At 40.6% G+C, this 18,625-nt stretch overlaps 1 protein-coding gene across 1 annotated transcript in view; it reads left to right on the plus strand.

Annotated features, from left to right (window-relative positions):
• LOC124596424 (smoothened homolog) overlaps positions 1 to 18,625 on the plus strand; it is a 131,325-nt gene that overhangs the window by 23,530 nt on the left and 89,170 nt on the right. The window contains exons 2-3 of the mRNA XM_047135555.1: positions 7,674 to 7,796; positions 10,695 to 10,802. Coding sequence (XP_046991511.1) covers positions 7,674 to 7,796; positions 10,695 to 10,802 — 231 coding nt within the window. The remainder of the gene's footprint in view (positions 1 to 7,673; positions 7,797 to 10,694; positions 10,803 to 18,625) is intronic.

The following is an 18,625-nucleotide window of genomic DNA, read 5'->3' on the forward strand; positions in this document are numbered from 1 at the left end:
TATATCTGCGTATTTTAGTTTTCCTTTAACTTTGCTCATCATTTTTGCCACAACTGCTCCATGGTCACTGATACCAGTTTCGATGTGGACATCCTCTATTTGTTGCCATCAGATCGAATATATTCCTATCATGAGTGGGGTTCCTACCTATCAGTTCTAAGTACTTTTCAGAGAAGGCCTTTAGAAATGTTTCACAGGATGTCTTACCACACCTACCACTAACAAAACTCTAATTTTCCCAGTTAATTGTTGAATGATTAAAGTCTTCTATGATGATTATAGTATGATTGGGGAACTTAAGTGAACTGCAGTTTTCTCTAAAGTTTTTGGTTACATCAGGAGATGAGTCTACTGGGTGATAGAGGATTCAGTTATCATTTTATGCCCATCCCTGATACTGACTCTTGCCCAAACAGTCTCACATGCAGCTTCAGTTTCTGTCTCAGTGAATTTGAGTTTCTTATCTACTGTGACCATTTATGTAAAAATCATTAAACTGTAACCTACCGTTGTAGTGATTTGAGAATTTCTGCGAAAACTCTAGAACCACTTGGCCTTCTACCGTCTCGAACACACGATATTTTAGATATGAGTGCAAGAGAGTGGAATCCTACCTTCTGCGTGTCACATCTTTGTGTGTGCAGGTTGGAAATGAGTCGCGAGCAGAATGTAGACGTGGCGGTCGAACTGCATCAACAAGTACTTGTCAGTTGATCCATGAAAGGGTAGTGGAAGTGGATAGAAGAACCATGTAGTGTTTATGCTATTCTGTTCTAATTGTGTTTTGACCATTGTTATAGTAACGTGAACAGTTGAAAAAGAACCATTGAAAGCTTTTGTCTTAGCCTTAGTGAAGGGAAGACGTGTCTTCTGTTTCATGTTGAGAATGGACATGGTTGTTAAGCCAACTTTCTCTCATATGTAACTTATTTCCTTTCTAATGCTTGGAGACACGAGAGGCTTACAAAACAGTATTTATTTATGTGAAGTGTGGAATTTGTAAAATGTATGAAGTTAAAATATACATCGTTAATTGAAGCAAATGAAACTTGGTATGTCTACTTACAAAGATGATGTGACTTACCAAACGAAAGTGCTGGCAGGTAGATAGACACACAAACAAACACAAACATACACACAAAATTCAAGCTTTCGCAACAAACTGTTGCCTCATCAGGAAAGAGGGAAGGAGAGGGAAAGACGAAAGGATGTGGGTTTTATGTCTGCTTGTGTCTGTATATGTGTGGATGGATATGTGTGTGTGTGCGAGTGTATACCCGTCCTTTTTTCCCCCTAAGGTAAGTCTTTCCGCTCCCGGGATTGGAATGACTCCTTACCCTCTCCCTTAAAACCCACATCCTTTCGTCTTTCCCTCTCCTTCCCTCTTTCCTGATGAGGCAACAGTTTGTTGTGAAAGCTTGAATTTTGTGTGTATGTTTGTGTTTGTTTGTGTGTCTATCGACCTGCCAGCACTTTCGTTTGGTAAGTCACATCATCTTTGTTTTTAGATATATTTTTCCCACGTGGAATGTTTCCCTCTATTATATTGGTATGTCTACTTATTTTTATAAGTAGAAAGAATCTTAAGAAATACCTGTCCTAGCAGCATACTTCGGAGAGGAAGTGAAAGAGAGTTTGCAGCAGCCTGCTAACCAGAAAGGAAGGTTGGCCAAGCATGTCAAGTAAGTCATCTCGGAAAAGAAGTGGAAGTTTGTGTACACACTACAACGCTTTGTCGTCCAAACTGTTAGACCATTTATTGCAAATAATTTACAAACAAAAAAGAGGGAAAGCAACCACACAAATGCAGATGATTCATGAATGGTGCGTAGGCACATATAACAGCAATAATATACAAGTGAATGTAATTGCCTGAACTGCAAAAACTAGGTGAAAACAGTATCTAAGATTTATTGAAACCATTCATGTTGAGTACCCACCATGTTTTAACAACTGTGTCATAAAAAAATTGATTTAGAAATACAATGGTACAGCAGTTGCTATCTGTAAGTATTTGACGTCATTAGTTGTTACCTTGTGCAGTGCTGAAGTAATGTGCTTTTTGATGAATTACCTGTTTTCCAACACACTGCGCACCTGCTAAGTAACGTGAATCAGAGAAAGATTAAACTAAATGAATTTTTCGGTTAGTAAGCACATTGTGAGGATGTGGAATATAGCAAAGAAACATGATACAGACTTAATTTTTTTTACACAAGATTTGTCTTACTTTTCAACAACAGATTTAATGTTACTCACTTATCTTAAGTGAAGTGGCCCTTATGGGGAGGTCCTGATCAAGAAGCATAAAAAATGGGTAAAGTTTAGAATTTTTTTTGTACAAGCATTGTTTTTATTAAAATGAGGGTTTTACTACTTTATTAGACATACATCCGTGTATGAAAACTTTTGGTCTCATAACAAATTAAAAAGGACGGCTGCAGCACTTGTCAAGGTATGCGCCTCACGTCACATCCTGGTGTGTGCGAAGTGTTGCGCAGACATATGACTGTTTCTGAAATCAATAAAAACAGAAAATTACTTAATTAGAATGTATTTTGGGGCAATCGTAATGAGATTATGAAAAGTACATCGGAGGGTAAAGGGAGAAGAGCTATATGAAAAACATGTCAATTTCCCGGCAAGTTCAGATGTTTAAAAAATATATTTAAAATTCAAATACAAAAAGCAGCTCTTGCTAAGGCCCACCAAATATAATTTTCTTACACTTAAAACAAAAACCAGTTGATCAGTTAATCTGAGGGGGCTCTGAAGTGTCTCAAACATTGAAAGATGTTATTTTGAGAACAACACATTTAAAGTCTAAATAAAAAAAAAAGTTTCAAAACTTACAGTTAATCTTTGATCCCAGAACAATAGACCCATCTTTCCTCTTCCTCAAAAATGCTCTGGTTCTGAACTTGGTGCTGTATTTTTTTTTTTTTTTTTTTTTTTTTTTTTTTTTTTTTTTTTTTTTTTTTTTTTTTTTCAACGAGGCTCTTTCAACAAACTGAGACATTCATTGCATCACGGTGGCCATCCATTTTCTGTCAGATAACCCCGCAAAGCATTTGTATTTTGCCCCTACGATGATTCCTGATGCACTCATAGTCTTCAGAACAGATGAATGCCTTTGGTGAATATACCTGATGCTATGCAGGGTGGTCATAAACAGTGTGAAAAGTTTGTGAGGGTCTTGCGAAGTTGGTTGTTCTGAGAATAATAATTAAGGAAGAAATTAGAATTAGTTTCAGTTGTTCTTATAACATAGATGATATTGCGTGAGACTGCTAGAGTTTGACTCTTAGCACCATTCTAGATCAACTTTTTTATCACTCCCTTGTTCAGTTTCAGGAAACCAAATAAAGAACATGTTTCTCTCAGGTAGGGGGCTTGAATTTGTACGTGCAATGGCTAGATTGGCTAACTTAAGTGCTCATTAACTTGGAAATGGCACAACATATCAAATTTTTTTCTTAACAAGTATTTCTCAGCAGAACCTCCCTGCAACACAGTAACAAGCTTTTCAGACTGTTTCTGACCACCCTGTATATACTGCTATTTCAACAGTTTTTGCTCCACAATGAAAATGTTTTGGTACCAGTTTCCAAATGCACACATTGAAGCTCTTGTCATTTTGTGTACTAGCATTACTGCATCTTTTAAGTAATTTTCATTGGACAAAATTGGTCAAATGTTTTCCTGAACTAATTCATCAAGCACGTACAGGTGCCTATAATTCAGTTGATGCCAACTTCTGTTCAAAAAGCTGTAACTTATAAAATACTTTCAAAATAAAAAAAATCCTTTTGCAGGCATAATATACATTCCTCGGGGACGCAAATAATGTAAAAAAGAAATCCATTTTTTCATTGTTCTCGACCAGAACCACCCATTAAGGAGTCCAACAAAGTATTACATATTAACTCAGTTTCTTTTACTAATTAATAAAATAATTGTCCAAACATTTAAATATATACATCACAAAATGTGTAAAGTAATTCCCATATTGTTTAGCCAATTGGCATCAAATGACAATAATTTACAACAGTTACTTATACTGACCATATTACTTCACTTAAGATGCACAGAGACTTGTATTACATGTATTACGTGTCTACAGGGATATTACTGATACATACATCAGATTATCTCCAAGGAAATTCATCAATAAATTGGAAACTGTCCATCAATTAGTCCTTCTAGCTCATCTCAAACTGTACTTTATCTGTTTTTTATTGTTTATAGTAAGTTATTTACACCTTGCATTCCTGAGCAATGAATATCTTTTCAAACAAAATTGAGTCCTTGTGTAGTTCCTTCCTATTCCACATTTTCATTTCGTGGACTGAGATTTTGGTGGAGAAAAAGGAAAATGTTCTCTAGTGCATGTTCATTAGGGGATAAATATATTTTGAAGCAACTTTTAGTGTGTCCAGTCCACTGAATATCTTTCTGCAGCATGTTTTTGTATCCACGTCTGAAGTAAGTCATATTCCAGAATGAGATCTCATTCTGGAAACATCCCCCAGGCTGTGGCTAAGCCATGTCTCCGCAATATCCTTTCTTTCAGGAGTGCTAGTTCTGCAAGGTTTGCAGGAGAGCTTCTGTAAAGTTTGGAAGGTAGGAGACGAGGTACTGGCAGAAGTAAAGCTGTGAGTACCGGGCGTGAGTCGTGCTTCGGTAGCTCAGTTGGTAGAGCACTTGCCCGCGAAAGGCAAAGGTCCCGAGTTTGAGTCTCGGTCGGGCACACAGTTTTAATCTGCCAGGAAGTTTCATAAGTCATATTACTTTTTTTCAGAGAAATTTGGCTTGAGAAGTTACCTGGAAATATGATAGTGTATAACATTATAAAACAAAAATATGCCAAGATTTTTAACATATGTTTGAGTGTGACAAAACCATGACGACTCCCTATGAATTAGATAATGGGTTTTTATCCAAATTTTCATAGTCACATGAGGAGTGAGAAATGGACAGGTGGAGTATCGAATTAAAGTGACCAGCCTGAGGTCTAGTTTTGCTAAAAAGATTTAATTGTCTGAAATTAATCAGAGTAATCAAGAAAACTTAATCAGTGATTTGAGGGAAAATTGAGATATTTCACAAAGACCTGCTGCTACTATGTAAATGAAGAGCGAAGAAGTTCCTCCTTTCAAGGCCTAGCTACTTTGCTCATAAAAAGTTACATTGTTATAGAAATTATGGAATTCTTTCATGTCGAAAAGGTAAAATAAATATCTAATTGTAATATAAATTGAAGCTGCTCTGCTTTTCTATTTTTTGCTGACCTATATGCTCTTGATGATAACAGAATACTGATCAACTCTAAAATATATTATATTTCGTGATTTCTGAACAGAACTTCACAATAAAAAAAATTAAAAACAATGAGAAAAATGATAGTGTTTTGTGAAATGATTTGTGTAAAACTAAGAAATAAAACAGATTTGAGAAACATTTGATCTGCCTTATTTGCTGTACATTACTTCATGCATCATTCAAATGTTTCTTTATATTTTATTTGTCACTTTTATAAAAATCATTTCACAGATCATTTGACCATTTCCTTTTTATTTTTTTATTAATTTGTATTTTCTATCTGCCTGATGACATTCACTAAACACACAAAAAGTAGTACTGGAATGTCAGCAGTTCTGTGCTATTTTTCTTCACCTGAATTTGTCATCAAATTGCAATATTCAGAATTTGACACTGGCAACTTCTTCTGTCAGAACACCCTTGTATTTTGTGCTATGGGCATTTCTTGCAGATCCTGAGCTGAGCTGCATTTTGTGGGTGTTTGCAAAGTTTTATGACAATTAGTTAACTGCAAACCATTTATTAGTATAAATAAAACTGACATTAACAGCTGTTTATCATAATATTTGTATCAGCTACATACAAAACAATAAAATCATCTGCCAGTGTAATTTATGAAAGCTCATTAATATAGAGACAAAGAAGGAGATATTTAAAAGATGGAGCCTTGAGGATACTGCATACAATAGCTTACTAGTCAGATGATGGATTAAAATTATTTGTTTCCTGTTGGAAATACACTTTAAAACTTGCATCATGAAGGAATTACCCGAATAGGATGAAATCAGTAGATGTGATGCACATGTACAGGCAAACAGATCATTGAAAATTCAGAAAAACTGGATGATTTTTTCAAGAGTAAGAGCTTCACAAATTGAGCAAGTCTTGTCGGATGTCCTCCTGTGGGATACCATGCCAAATTCTGTCCATCTTGACTGTTGCTGCCATCCAACTGACAATGAGGAGTGATGGGGTGTCATTTCTTTTCATAATAGGCCCCCTTTTTTGTCATTCACAGCACCCTTACAGCACAGCAGTATGTTGATGATATTCTATGCCTCATTTTGTTGCCTTAATGGAAATCCATCCTGGGCTTACATTTCAGTAAGATATTGTTTGCCCGTACACAGTGAGAGTTTCTAATACCTATGTTTGTGCTTGACAAACCCTACCTGGGCCAGCAGGGTCAACATATCTCTCCTCAATTGAGAACATTTGGAGCATTATGAGCAGGGCTCTCCAACCAGTTCAGGATTTGGACAGAATTTGGCATGATATCCCTTAGGAGGACATCTAACAACTCTCTCAATCAGTACCAAGCCAAATAATTGGTTGCACAATGCATTATTGACTTGCTCAATTTGTGAAGCTCGTTTCCTTGAATAAATCATCCAATTTTTCTGAAATCTTAATCCTTTTTTTTTTTTATTCCTGTGCACATGCATCACATGTAATGCATATTTCAGGACCCCAGAGAAAGAAAGACAAAGGCTGTATAAGGATTTCAATCCTATTCAAATAATTCTTTTGTGATACATCTTTTTTATATCTTCGTTTGCATATGAGTATAATTATTTCGCAGTATCGCTGGTGTTGTCGTCATGTGTGACATACTCAAATCAATGTTGTGTACAAAACAGTCCAATGCTTGTTACAAGTCACAGAAAATTTCAGAGTTGTCTGTTACTTATCATTGTTGAAGAGTTAAGTATATTCTCACTGTATGTGTGAATAGCCCTATCTTTTTAACCTCCACAGAAATCCAAACCTGGAGGAATATTGAGATGTTTAAGAAGCCACCAGCGATGTATGATGTAACTTTCAAAACTTTGAAAATGGTGACAAAAGTGAAGTTTGATGGTCTTTTGTAGTATTTGGTTATACATTTTCCTGCACAGCAGTGTAATTTTTAACATATTTCTAGCAGTTGGAAATGCTCCAGTTATAAAGTGGTGGTTATCCACTAATCTCATAGGTACACCTTTAATCCACTTTGTTCATATTTTATTGTGACCAGTATAATATTTAAGTTTGGAGGTTTGATGGTGGATGTTACTTCTTCTAATGAAGTATTATGTTTTTATTGGAGATTGCTCTCAGTTATTTCAGAGCATTGTTATGTGGATGTAATAACTCCATGTAGGCGCTGCCAATACCTTGTAATCTTTTAAATCTGTGTGTGTGCTTTTTTAAAATTGTATGATTCCTAACTTATACAGCCTTTGTCTTTCTTTCTCTGGGGTCCTGAAATATGCATTACATGTTGTATTCAGAATTAACAAAGAATTTGCCGAACATAATCATAATGACAATATGACATTGAATGTTCAAACACATTTTTATTTCTGCAGGAAAGGCTTCAGGTGTGGCAAAAGTTAAGACGTCTGCCCAAGTGCTGGTCTGTGATCCAACCATTTCTGTGTGCACTTTATATGCCAAAATGTGAGAATGAAATGGTGGACCTGCCATCACAGGTTTGTAAAATTTCTTTCATTGTGACAAAATGTGTCTCTGTATTCTCATTGTTGTTTGCTTCTCAGAATACTGTTACATTTTATTACAGTTCACATTTCATTGTAGTATAAACTTATACATTGGTTGATAACCTCTTTCTCAGTACTCTTTTGGTCATTTTAATCACAGGAAATTACTATATACAGCCTCCTGTGTAAGGAGGAAAAGGAAACCTGCATTATCAATGAAGTTCAGTAAAGCACACTTGCCTCCAGTCGTTAAAGGGACAATGCAGTTTATGTTAACTGTTTTATATGCCAGCATGCATCAAAGTTTTATTCTGGCTGTATGAGAATTGTCAGCTTTCATAAAGAAGGATTGTCAGCACAGAAGTTGGCCATCAAATTGACATATACTGCATTGAAATACTCATTGTTATTGTGAGACATGGACCGTTGAAAATCTGCCTGGTAGTGGTCACCTATGGTCAAAACCACCAACTGATGACTACTGTCTAGAAATTATGTCTCATCTAGAAATTATGGCTCATAGGTACCCCAAGGAGAATTTAAAAGGACTACATACTACCATTTTGGAGAAAACTAGAAGGGCAATGTCGGGCCCAGAAAACATGAAACAGTCTCCACACAATCAATTTGATGCCTAGATATCCATTATGGGTAACAGTATAAACACTCTAGCACGATGGTGCATGAGGAAGATGGAGAAGGGTACATCTGAAATGGGTTGTGGTACAATGGTATTTGTTTCTCTTTATCAAAGAGTGCACTATTTTTCTGACACACAATTATCATCTTAGTAGAATGTACAGGCAGCTAAGTGCCAATGGATGTTCCTGGCATGCAGTCTCACAGGTTCAGCAGAGAGATGAGTCAGCTGTATTTTGGGCAGGTATCATGTAGGGATTTCGGTCACCTTCCTCGCTATCTAGGATAATTTGACAATTGTGCATTATTGGACTGGATTCTCCTAGGTATTGCCCACCTGAGCACTCAATATTTTGATGACGGATTCATCTTTTGAGGTGATGACGTACGGGCACTCTTCATCTGCCTTGTGAACACCTTTCTCCAAAAGCAATGAATCGTATCTGCTGACATGAACCCAAGTGAGGATGCTTGCAACCAGTTAAAACTTGCAGTGAATCATTACAGGAACCTTCCTCACACACTGGATGGCTTCAAAGGGGACAGCCATCGAGGAGTGGACAGGCTTCACCAGCAACATTTCGGCTGCTCCGTGGACAGCATGCCAAGGAGAATCCAAGCTTGTTACAACGTGCGGGGTTGAACAAAATTGCGTTGAATTTACAAAGCAGCAACTGATTTTGAATTCGCAGCAGAGGTTGTATATAATTGTAGTATAAGTGAAACCTGATATGATATTTTTCAGGGAGCAAAGAAAATAGTATAATTTGAGAAGGTGCGGGTAAGGAAATAACGAACTATGCACTACGTAGTGATTTTGCTAAATGGGAACAAATGATAGGAAATGATCTTTGAGAGCGTCATTTGGAAAAAAAGGTCATTTGGAAATGTGGCTGGTGTTCCGAGGGAGGTAACCTACTTGAAACTGGAGATAAAATATCTTTGACAGCATGGGTTTCAGTGATTGACTAGCACACATAACACACCAGGCAATTGGGAATGCTCTGTCTGTAATAGTGTTTTAGTGGTATAGTGGCAGTGAATTATCAGCGCTGGTTCAGCCTCAACGTGTGGTTGGGGTAAATTGTGTTGAGATGCCTCCACATGGAAATGTGGAAGTCAACTGTAGCCCTATTGTGTAGTAGTCACATTACCCTTTTCTACAATAAAGGCATGCCTTCCAACAGGGGAGGCTAATTCACCTGCAGGAAGTGGAGATATGCCTCACCTGTGAGTTGTCGTGCAAGCATGACTGGTCCCACGAGGCAGTCACCAGTAATCCCCACTCGTACATTGTGGCTGAACCAATGGTGATGGTTCGCTGTCAGCGTGCTACTGAAACACAAGTACATGCAGAACATTCCCACGTGTATGGTATTTTTTCATCAATCATTCAAATTTTTACTGTCAAAGATCTTTTGCCTCTACCTGCAAGTGTGCGTGTACCTGCCTCAATTGCTGAGTAGTCAGCAACTCTTGTGCGGAGGACCCAGGTTCAAATACCGGTGTTGACAGGGAGTTTCATCAGTAGGAGAACTGGAGTGGGTTGCACTTAGTCTTGTGATGCCAGTTGAGGAGCTACTTGAATGAGAAGTAACAGCTCTGAGGACAGTAAAACCAACTATGGCTGGGAGAGCTGGGTGCTGACCCCACACCCCTTCATACTGCTTCCAGTTGTTGCCGCTGCCAAAAGATGACACAGCGGCTGATTGGCCCCGATTGGAGCAAGGAAATGAATGTGTGGAAAACACATACAGGGTGTCAGGACGTGTATTAAGACAGGGAATAATTCTCTTGGCACCAAGGGTATCTGTAGATGGTAAAATTTGTATGGGAAGAGAGAGATTAGAATATATCCAACAAATAATTGAGGACGTTAGTTGAAAATGCTGCTGTGAGATGAATGGGTTGGCACTTGGGAGGAAGTGGTGGTGGGCCACATCAAACTAGCCAGAAAACTAACATAGAAAAGTGAGGGGCGGTGGAGAGAGTGAAAGGAATGACAGTCACCAGAATTGTTTTAGTTAAAATTTTAAGTGACAACATTGTCTTTAATTGTTTTTAAAACCAGGTCATTAGAAATGTTTAACTTGGCACTTGCTTAGATTTTCTTACATGTGTTATTAAAATAGACAAAGAGACTAGGAATCCCATTATTAACAAATATATTGAGTACACATTTAATCCAATAGTTCCTAAGCATAACAACTAGCAACCAAATAATACAATTTAAATGATTATATTTTTCAGGAAATGTGCAAAGTTACAGTAAGCCCCTGCCGAATTCTAGATGTGGAAGGTATCTGGCCATCATTTTTGAAATGTGATAATATGACAAAATTTCCACCTATGTGCAAGGTGAGGTTGTCTTTGTATTTAACTTGTTTATACTGTATCAGTATTTTTATTGCAAGATGTAATTTAAAATATTAATGAAGATGATTGAGTAGATGTTTGAACTGTGTACAAAGACCCAAATCGCATAGTATTGTTCATCATTGTGGCTGCATTGAGCCCTAACATTATAGAATAACATAGAAGTGTCTGTGTTTGTAGCATAACATTAAAACCCTGTGTTAACTTGATAGGAATACTCTTCAGCTATATTTAATCAATCTGTGAATTACAGCATATTTCATGACAGGCTTAAATATGCTTTAGTAACATCCACATATAAAACTGCAAATAAGGCAACCTTTTCTATTACAGACTAATTTCACTCCTTCCAATATTTTCAAAAATGTTTGAGAATATAGCCTGTAATAGAACACAGACTCATGTAACTGAGCATAAGTTAACTGTCTCCAAGCTTGTTTTTCACAAAATATTCTCCACAAATGTAAGTCTTTCAGAGCTAAACAAGAAAAATTATCCTGTTGGTATATTTTGGGTTGTTTGAATGTATGGAACACAAAATTCTTCTTGCAAACTAAGATAATGTTGAAGGTTTCTTGGGTCTCCAGCTGGGTGGTAGTGTTGATATCTCGCGACGTTTCGGGAAGTGTCATACTACCCATCTTCTGATGAAGTGTCGAGATTTGCGTAGAGCGAGCTGTTTATATGTGCGGTCACCCCCTTCCACTAGACCTCGGGTGGCTGCGGTGGACCGGCAACGTACGCGCGGTGGTGGGGATAGCGGTCGCCCCCCAGCGTCTGCGTTCGGTTCTCGGTGTAAGCATTTTGTCTGCGTCCGCAATGGAGGACATTGACGGGCGTACTTCTGACGGATTGCTGCTATTGCAGGGTTCCATGCTGCGCTGAGTTGGTATTCCTCATCTCTGTTGACCAGATTGTCATGAATCCTTATTTATATGGATTCTTTGATAATGCTTTCCCAGAAGCCAGATGCTCGGCACAGTACCTTCGTCTTTTCGAAGTTGAAGGTGTTCTGCTATGGCTGATTTTTCTGTGTGACCTAGTCGCACACATCTGATATGTTCTTCGCAGCGTTTAGATATACAGCACTGTGTTTGCCCAGAGTATTGTTTACCGCATACACATGGTATGCTGTATACTCCTGGTGTGTTAAGGTTCAGCGCATCTTTGGCAGAACCTAGGAGCTCCCTCGTCTTCGGTTGTGGTCGGAGAATGGTTTTGATATTGTATTTGCCCTGAAGACGTGCAAGTTTGGCTGAGAGCAGACCTACGTACAGAAGGAATACAAGTCGTTTGTCTTCTTCTTCATCATTTTCTTCTGGGATTCTCACTGCTTCCTTCTTCCTTTTAAGTGCTCTGTTGATTTGCGTTTCACTGTAGCCATTTTGGTGGGAAGGTAGGCTGTCTTTGTTGCAGATGGCGTGTGCCCTATGTACCAGGATGGTCAGTACTGTTTGTCTTCGTGCTGGATGGTGGCAGCTTGTTGCATGAAGGTATAGGTCTGTGTGTGTCTTCTTCCTATGTACTGCATGGCCTAGTGAACCATCTGCTTTCCTCAACGAAGGGGAGGCATCCATTTTCCTCCATTTCCATTGTAAATTTGATGTTCAGATGGATGCTGTTGAGGTGGTCCAGAAACTCATCTAGCACCTGTTTGCCATGTCCCCACATGACAAAAGCATCTTTGACATAGTGGAAGAAGTGCTTTGGTTTCTGTCTGGCAGTTTGAAGGACCACTTCCTCGAAATGTTCCATATAGAGCTTTGGAGTCGCAAGAGCCAGTGGGGAGCCCATGGCCACACTGTCAGTCTGCCCGAAGAATTCCCCATTGCACTGAAAGTGGGTGGTTGTTAGTGCATGTTCGAAGAAGCTGACTGTATTTGGTTCAAAGTGCTGGGCTAAAAGTGCCAAGGAGTCTTGAAGGGGTACTTTCCTTGGCACTTTTAGCCCAGCACTTTGAACTACCCCACACAGATCAAGGATTCTAACACCATCTCAGTAGGCAGAGCTCAGATGTTAGTTGAACAGACCTATAAGTGATTCACAGCCTACAGTTTAATTCTTAAACTCACAGAAACTGTTATGTGATTTCAGGCAACCAGAAATGACCTGCACCTGTCAGAAGTTGACACTAATGGTCATACACTAAATGATACGATCTGCATAAAAGACTCTTGGAATTCTTACACTCACTTTCCAATAAGTTTACTCATTAATGCTTTTTGTTCCCATATTAAAAGTTTGAATTGTGATCCACATAATCAGTGCACTCAAATATTTTTTATATTAACTTTGCCCCCTTGTCTAAAGTTGCTACTTGAGGCAGTGTAGAGTGAAAACTATTTGCCATGTGGATACCCAACTTTATAGGAATGATGTTCAGACGGAGTGGTGCATAATTTGTGTTGTTAGTAGCGCTAGTGTCATGACTTGCTGTTGCTGTTAGGCACCAGTACTGTTATAATGACGTAGTGTTGAACCACAAGCCCCAGTGTGCGTTACAGCTGCAGACAGTCAACATGGGCCTTGACAATGTGAGCAGGGTTTTGCTCATAAAGTTGCATTATCGAAACTACAGCAATAGAGCTGGTGTTCTTAAGAGTATTGACATTTAAATGAATACAAAGAGGTGCTGTTTCCACATCAAGATTGAAGAACATGATTGAGAAGTTTGAAGTAACTGGTGATTCAGGAGTTGCTACTGGGAGAGAGGCCAACAGTCAATTTGTGCCACACATTGTTGAAGAAGTTACTGTTGCCACGGCTGAGAATGCGCGACGCAGTGTGTGATCTTCAAGCAGTACACGAGCTCTCTCTCTGCAACTGAATATCCCGTAGTCCACCATTCAAAAAGTGCTGCAAACAGTTGTGAAATGGAACTGTTCCAGCTCCAAACACAATAAGACACAATTTTACAAAAAACCAATGCCCTCTGTTGGAGTCATCGTGTGACATGCATAACATAATCAGAACATTAAAGTTTGGTAGCATGTACAAGAGAAGCTGGCTAGAACTGGTGAAAGACAGTATAAAGGGTATTTGCCCACCAGGGGCTGCTGGTTTCCTGCTACACCCCGACTGAGATGCTGTCCACAGTCGGCAGCCTCAGGTGGAAGTGCCTGGAGCAGCTGAACAACACACCACTTGGCTGTGGCACATGCCACAGCTGTAGTGGCCGCAGTGTAGTAAGTGTAGGTTACTACACTCCTTCCACCTTAGATGAAAGAGCACCCAGATGCTGGCTCCTCTATGACACTTTGGCAGTTGACATGTCCATGGTGTCATATGCGGTTCTCCTGGCCGCAAACAGCTATTGGTCCACATGGACACGCACACTGGGGCGGAAAAAGTGTGTCTTCCTCCCCTGCTGGAGAGCAGGTGGAGGACCTTGGCTCCTCGTAGACAGAGTACATATTGACGTCAGACACATTGCTGGTGCTGCGGAGACGTGGCATCCAGAGGCAACATAGGGGGTTCTGGCAGGTACTTGTGGCAGGGAAGGTGGCACCGGTGTCAGTGGAGGAGGCAGCTGCAGTGGTGTAGGAGGCTTCTGTGGGTGTGCCAATAAAGCCTTGATGTCCTCTTGCTCTCTGCAAGAGTAGGTGAGAGCATGAGCTGCCTTGCCCATGTGTGGCTGGACCATCGACAGAGCAGCAAGAGGCTATGTCGGGAGTGTGGTTGGACACTTCCTGGGTGGCATGCTGCCCACAGCAAGCAGTGATTCCATTGGAAGAGCCGCCAGTGCAGCAGACCACCGTGAAGCGTCAGTACCCAACCTAGAGTGCAGCTGACTGGAGTCGTGCACCACAAGGTGCTCGCCGATGCCCACCATGAACACACGGCATTTGCACCGGTGGTGGACGATACGTGCAAGCCAGTACAGGTGCTGTCCGAGCCCTCATTCCCAGACTGGAGTGAAAGGTGCAAATTGTGATGTTGTCAGTGCCGCTGCAGGATGCCTGTTCAGGACCAGAAGGTGGAGCAGCGTCTGTGGCTGCCAGCTGCACAAGTGTTTGGCCAAGATCTGTCCCAAATTGGAGTCATTCTCAAAGAACTGAGAAAGAACATAAGGGCATCTTCCACAAGTAATTCCATGACATACCCATTGGATTGTGGATGGAAGGGCAGCACTGTGACATGGCAAGTGCCATTGCAGGAGCAAAAATATTTAAAGAATGGAGTATAAATTTAGGACCATTGTCCAAAACCACCATACAAGATAGGCCTTTGATAGAAGCAATCACTGACAGTTCCTTGACCATTGCTTCTTTCATGGTAGGTGGACAATGAACAATGTAAGGAAACTTGGAAGGCCTCTTCCAAGTTTCAATAACCAGCAGCTAAAAAGTATCCAAAAAAAGTTCAGCAACATCTATATGGATTGTTAATGTGGGTGCTGACCGAGTGGGGGAAGGTGGTGGGGGGGGGGGGGGGGGGGGGAAGCAACATGTGCAGTTGTTTATTGTGGGAGGCTTCCAGATGACCTTGATGTAACAGGATGAGAAGACCGCATTGCAAACTGTGTAGTCAGCGAGGATTCTTTGGGGATCTTGGCAACTTATAGCTCAGACCTCGTATCTCCACTGTCCAAGTCCGATATGACTGATGTGTTTGCTTGCAACACCGGTAAAAGTCTATGCGAGTAGTGATAATGTGGATGTGCTTGTGAAGATAAGCAGACAACAAACTACACATTTCATCAAAGAAAAGTGAGGCAAGTTCCTGCAAGGGGGCAATTGACAGAACAACTTATGCATGTGAGCAGAAATTAATGACAAAAACAAAGCATTACCAACTTCCTTGTTTGTCACCAAAATGGAATGAAGTGTTGGTGGAGCCGTTTTTCATAAGCTTCCCAGTCTTCAAAAGAGTCATCATATGGTGAAAATTGCAGTGGAGTTGATCCAAAGTGGCTGCAGTAAGTTGCTGCTGGTGGAGAAGTGATTGAAGTACCGCCTTCATGGGAAAATTACATGGAAAAAAACAATCACTTTTGTTCTCATGCCAAACACAATAAAGAACACAATTATAGAAAACCAGCAGCCTTTATTGGAGTCACAGCATGACATACTTAACATAATCAGAAGATTACGGTTTGGTAGCATGTATAAGAAAGGCTGGCTGGAGCCAGTGACAGACAGTATAAAGGGCATTCCACTACCAGGGGTTGCTGGAGGTGACTGAAGTGCCGTCCACAGTCGGTGATCTCAAGTGGAAGTGCCTGGAGCAGCTGAACAATGTGCTACTTGGATGTGGCATGTGCCACAGTTGTAGTTGTGAAACCAGATGGTCATCACATTGAGCAATGTTTGTAATCTGGAACATAAACATGGCACCCTATTAACAAATGTTACCCTCCCATGGGGAAATTATATGTTTCCTTCAATGGTTTGTTCATTATTTCTTTTTCGCATGTTCGTACAAATGTCCTACAGTCACTTGTTTTTTATGGTGATTTTTCTCAAGTAACAAAAGTGTATTAATAACCAACCTGTACACTGATGGTCTCTTGAGTAAGAATCATAGCAATGGATCAAGAGGAAATTGAAAGCTTAGCAAAACAGAAGACCAATTTCACTGTTATTCTCCTTTAGTGGCTGCCATTGTAGTAAAGTGATAAATGGACAAAGAAGAAAAGGGGGGGGGGGGGGAGATTAAGTATACAATGAAGGAACTGCTGTTGTCAAAGCTGTGTGAAAACAGCAAATGAAGAAAGAGAAGAGAGAAAGTAAAGGGAAAAAATGAATATATTTGAAATGAGTGTGCTAGTACACCAGTGTTGTGTCCCCTCCATGTAGCCAAAAATTCACAATTGTTACAAGCACCAGTTCTCCAAAAGCAGAGCTTATACAGCATGCAACTGGGTGATCTCATTTGTTGCTGGCAGAAACAGTTTGCTTTTTTATAGTGACACAAATTTTAATTTTTTTCTGGTCACTTGACTTGTAATTACTTTTCTCAGTGGATTTGTTGAGATCTGAAACTTTTTGTTCAGAACATCTTACTACTTAAAAATTTTTGTAGTGTATACCACCATGTTGAGCACTGTCCATTTGTGCATGGCTTCACAGGCATAATAACCCCACTGAGCAGAGCCCCCAGTGTGTAGGGCTATGGTGTGTGGATCATTGTACACAACATAGTAATAGAGTGCATTTGAATTTTGACAAGCAGACTGAAGTGAGGGCATTACCCATGTTTTAGCAAGTGTGGTGAAACAGGTTTGAAGTTTGTTTATTATTAAGGCTCCAGGCTAAGCTTCTAGGTTGGAGTTTTTAGTGCGCTGGAGACTGCTTCCAAAAACACAAGTCTGCGTGTGTTCACATGTGTAGGTGCAGGTGTTTAAATAAATGTTATATTCTAGTTCTTGTATAAATATTCCTCTATTTAACCACAGACTTATAAGATGCTAAAGATCTTATGTCCATGCTCTTAAATACATTATCATTATCACCACTATCTCTTCTTCTTCTTCTTCTTCTTCTTCTTCTCCTCTCCTTGCTGTCCCATGTAGTGAGAATGTTTGACATTGTAGATGGCCATACATTCATTACAAGATGGCAAAACTTGGTGGTTCCCTTGGTGGCATTTTACACTTAAAAATGGCATATATCCTTGCCTGCTGATAATTGTGTTTGAAACTCCTTTAAATGAATAATTATAATGATATCATTCCTCTCTCTCTCTCTCTCTCTCTCTCCCTCCCTCCCCCTTCCCCTTCACCCTCCCTCCCCCTTCCCCTTCCCCTCCCTCCCCCTTCACCCTCCCTCCCCCTTCACCCTCCCTCCCCCTTCACCCTCCCTCCCCTTCCTCCTCCCCCTCTCCATCTCCCTCCCCCTCTCCCTCCCTCCCCCTTCTCTCCCCCCTTCCCCCTGTCCCTCCCCCTCCATCCCCCCTCTCCCCCTTCCCCATCTCCCTCGCCCCAACCCCCTCCCTCTCCCCTTCTCCATCTCCCTCCCCCCAACCCCCTCCCTCTCCCCTTCCCCCTCTCCCTCCCCCCAACCCCCCTCTCCCTCTCCCAACCCCCTCCCTCTCCCCTTCCCCCTCCCTCTCCCCTTCCCCCTCCCTCTCCCCTTCCCCCTCCCTCTCCCCTTCCCCCTCCCTCTCCCCTTCCCAGCCAAAAGAATCAATCAAATCCCGAGTCTTTTGAGAGGTGTGAGGCCTAGCGTTATTGTGCAGGAGCAAAACTCCTTTTGTCAGCATGCTGCGCCTTTTGTTTTGAATTGCTCTGCGGAGCTTCTTTAGAGTTGCACAGTAGGCATTTGAGTTGATTGTCGTTCCTCGTGGCATAAAGTCCACTAGCAAAACACCGCGCCGGTCCCAGAACACAGTTGCCATAATCTTGTGCTTTGACAGTGTCTGTTTGGCTTTGACCTTAACGGGTGAGGTTGTGTGTCGCCATTCCATCGATTGTCGCTTGCTTTCGGGAGTGATATGGGATACCCATGTTTCATCTCCACTGACAATTTGACTCAACATGTCATCCCCTTCTTCCTCGTAACGAATCAAAAAGTCCAATGAAGTGGCAAATCTCTTCCCTTTGTGGTCCTCTGTGAGGAGTCTGGGTACCCACCGAGAACACAGTTTCTTAAAGTTTAGGTTTTCAGACACAATTTTGTACAAAACCAATCTTGAAACTTGTGGAAATTCCATAGAAAGAATGGACATTGTGAATCTTCTGTCCTCACAAATCTTTGTTTCGACTGCAGCCACCAAATCATCAGTGATCACAGAGGGCCGGCCTGAGCATTCTTCGTCATGGACGTTTTGACGGCCATTTTTAAACTCTCTAACCCATTGACGCA

The sequence above is a fragment of the Schistocerca americana genome, chromosome 2, assembly GCF_021461395.2.
Source record: "Schistocerca americana isolate TAMUIC-IGC-003095 chromosome 2, iqSchAmer2.1, whole genome shotgun sequence".
NCBI classification, from domain to species: Eukaryota; Metazoa; Arthropoda; class Insecta; order Orthoptera; family Acrididae; genus Schistocerca; species Schistocerca americana.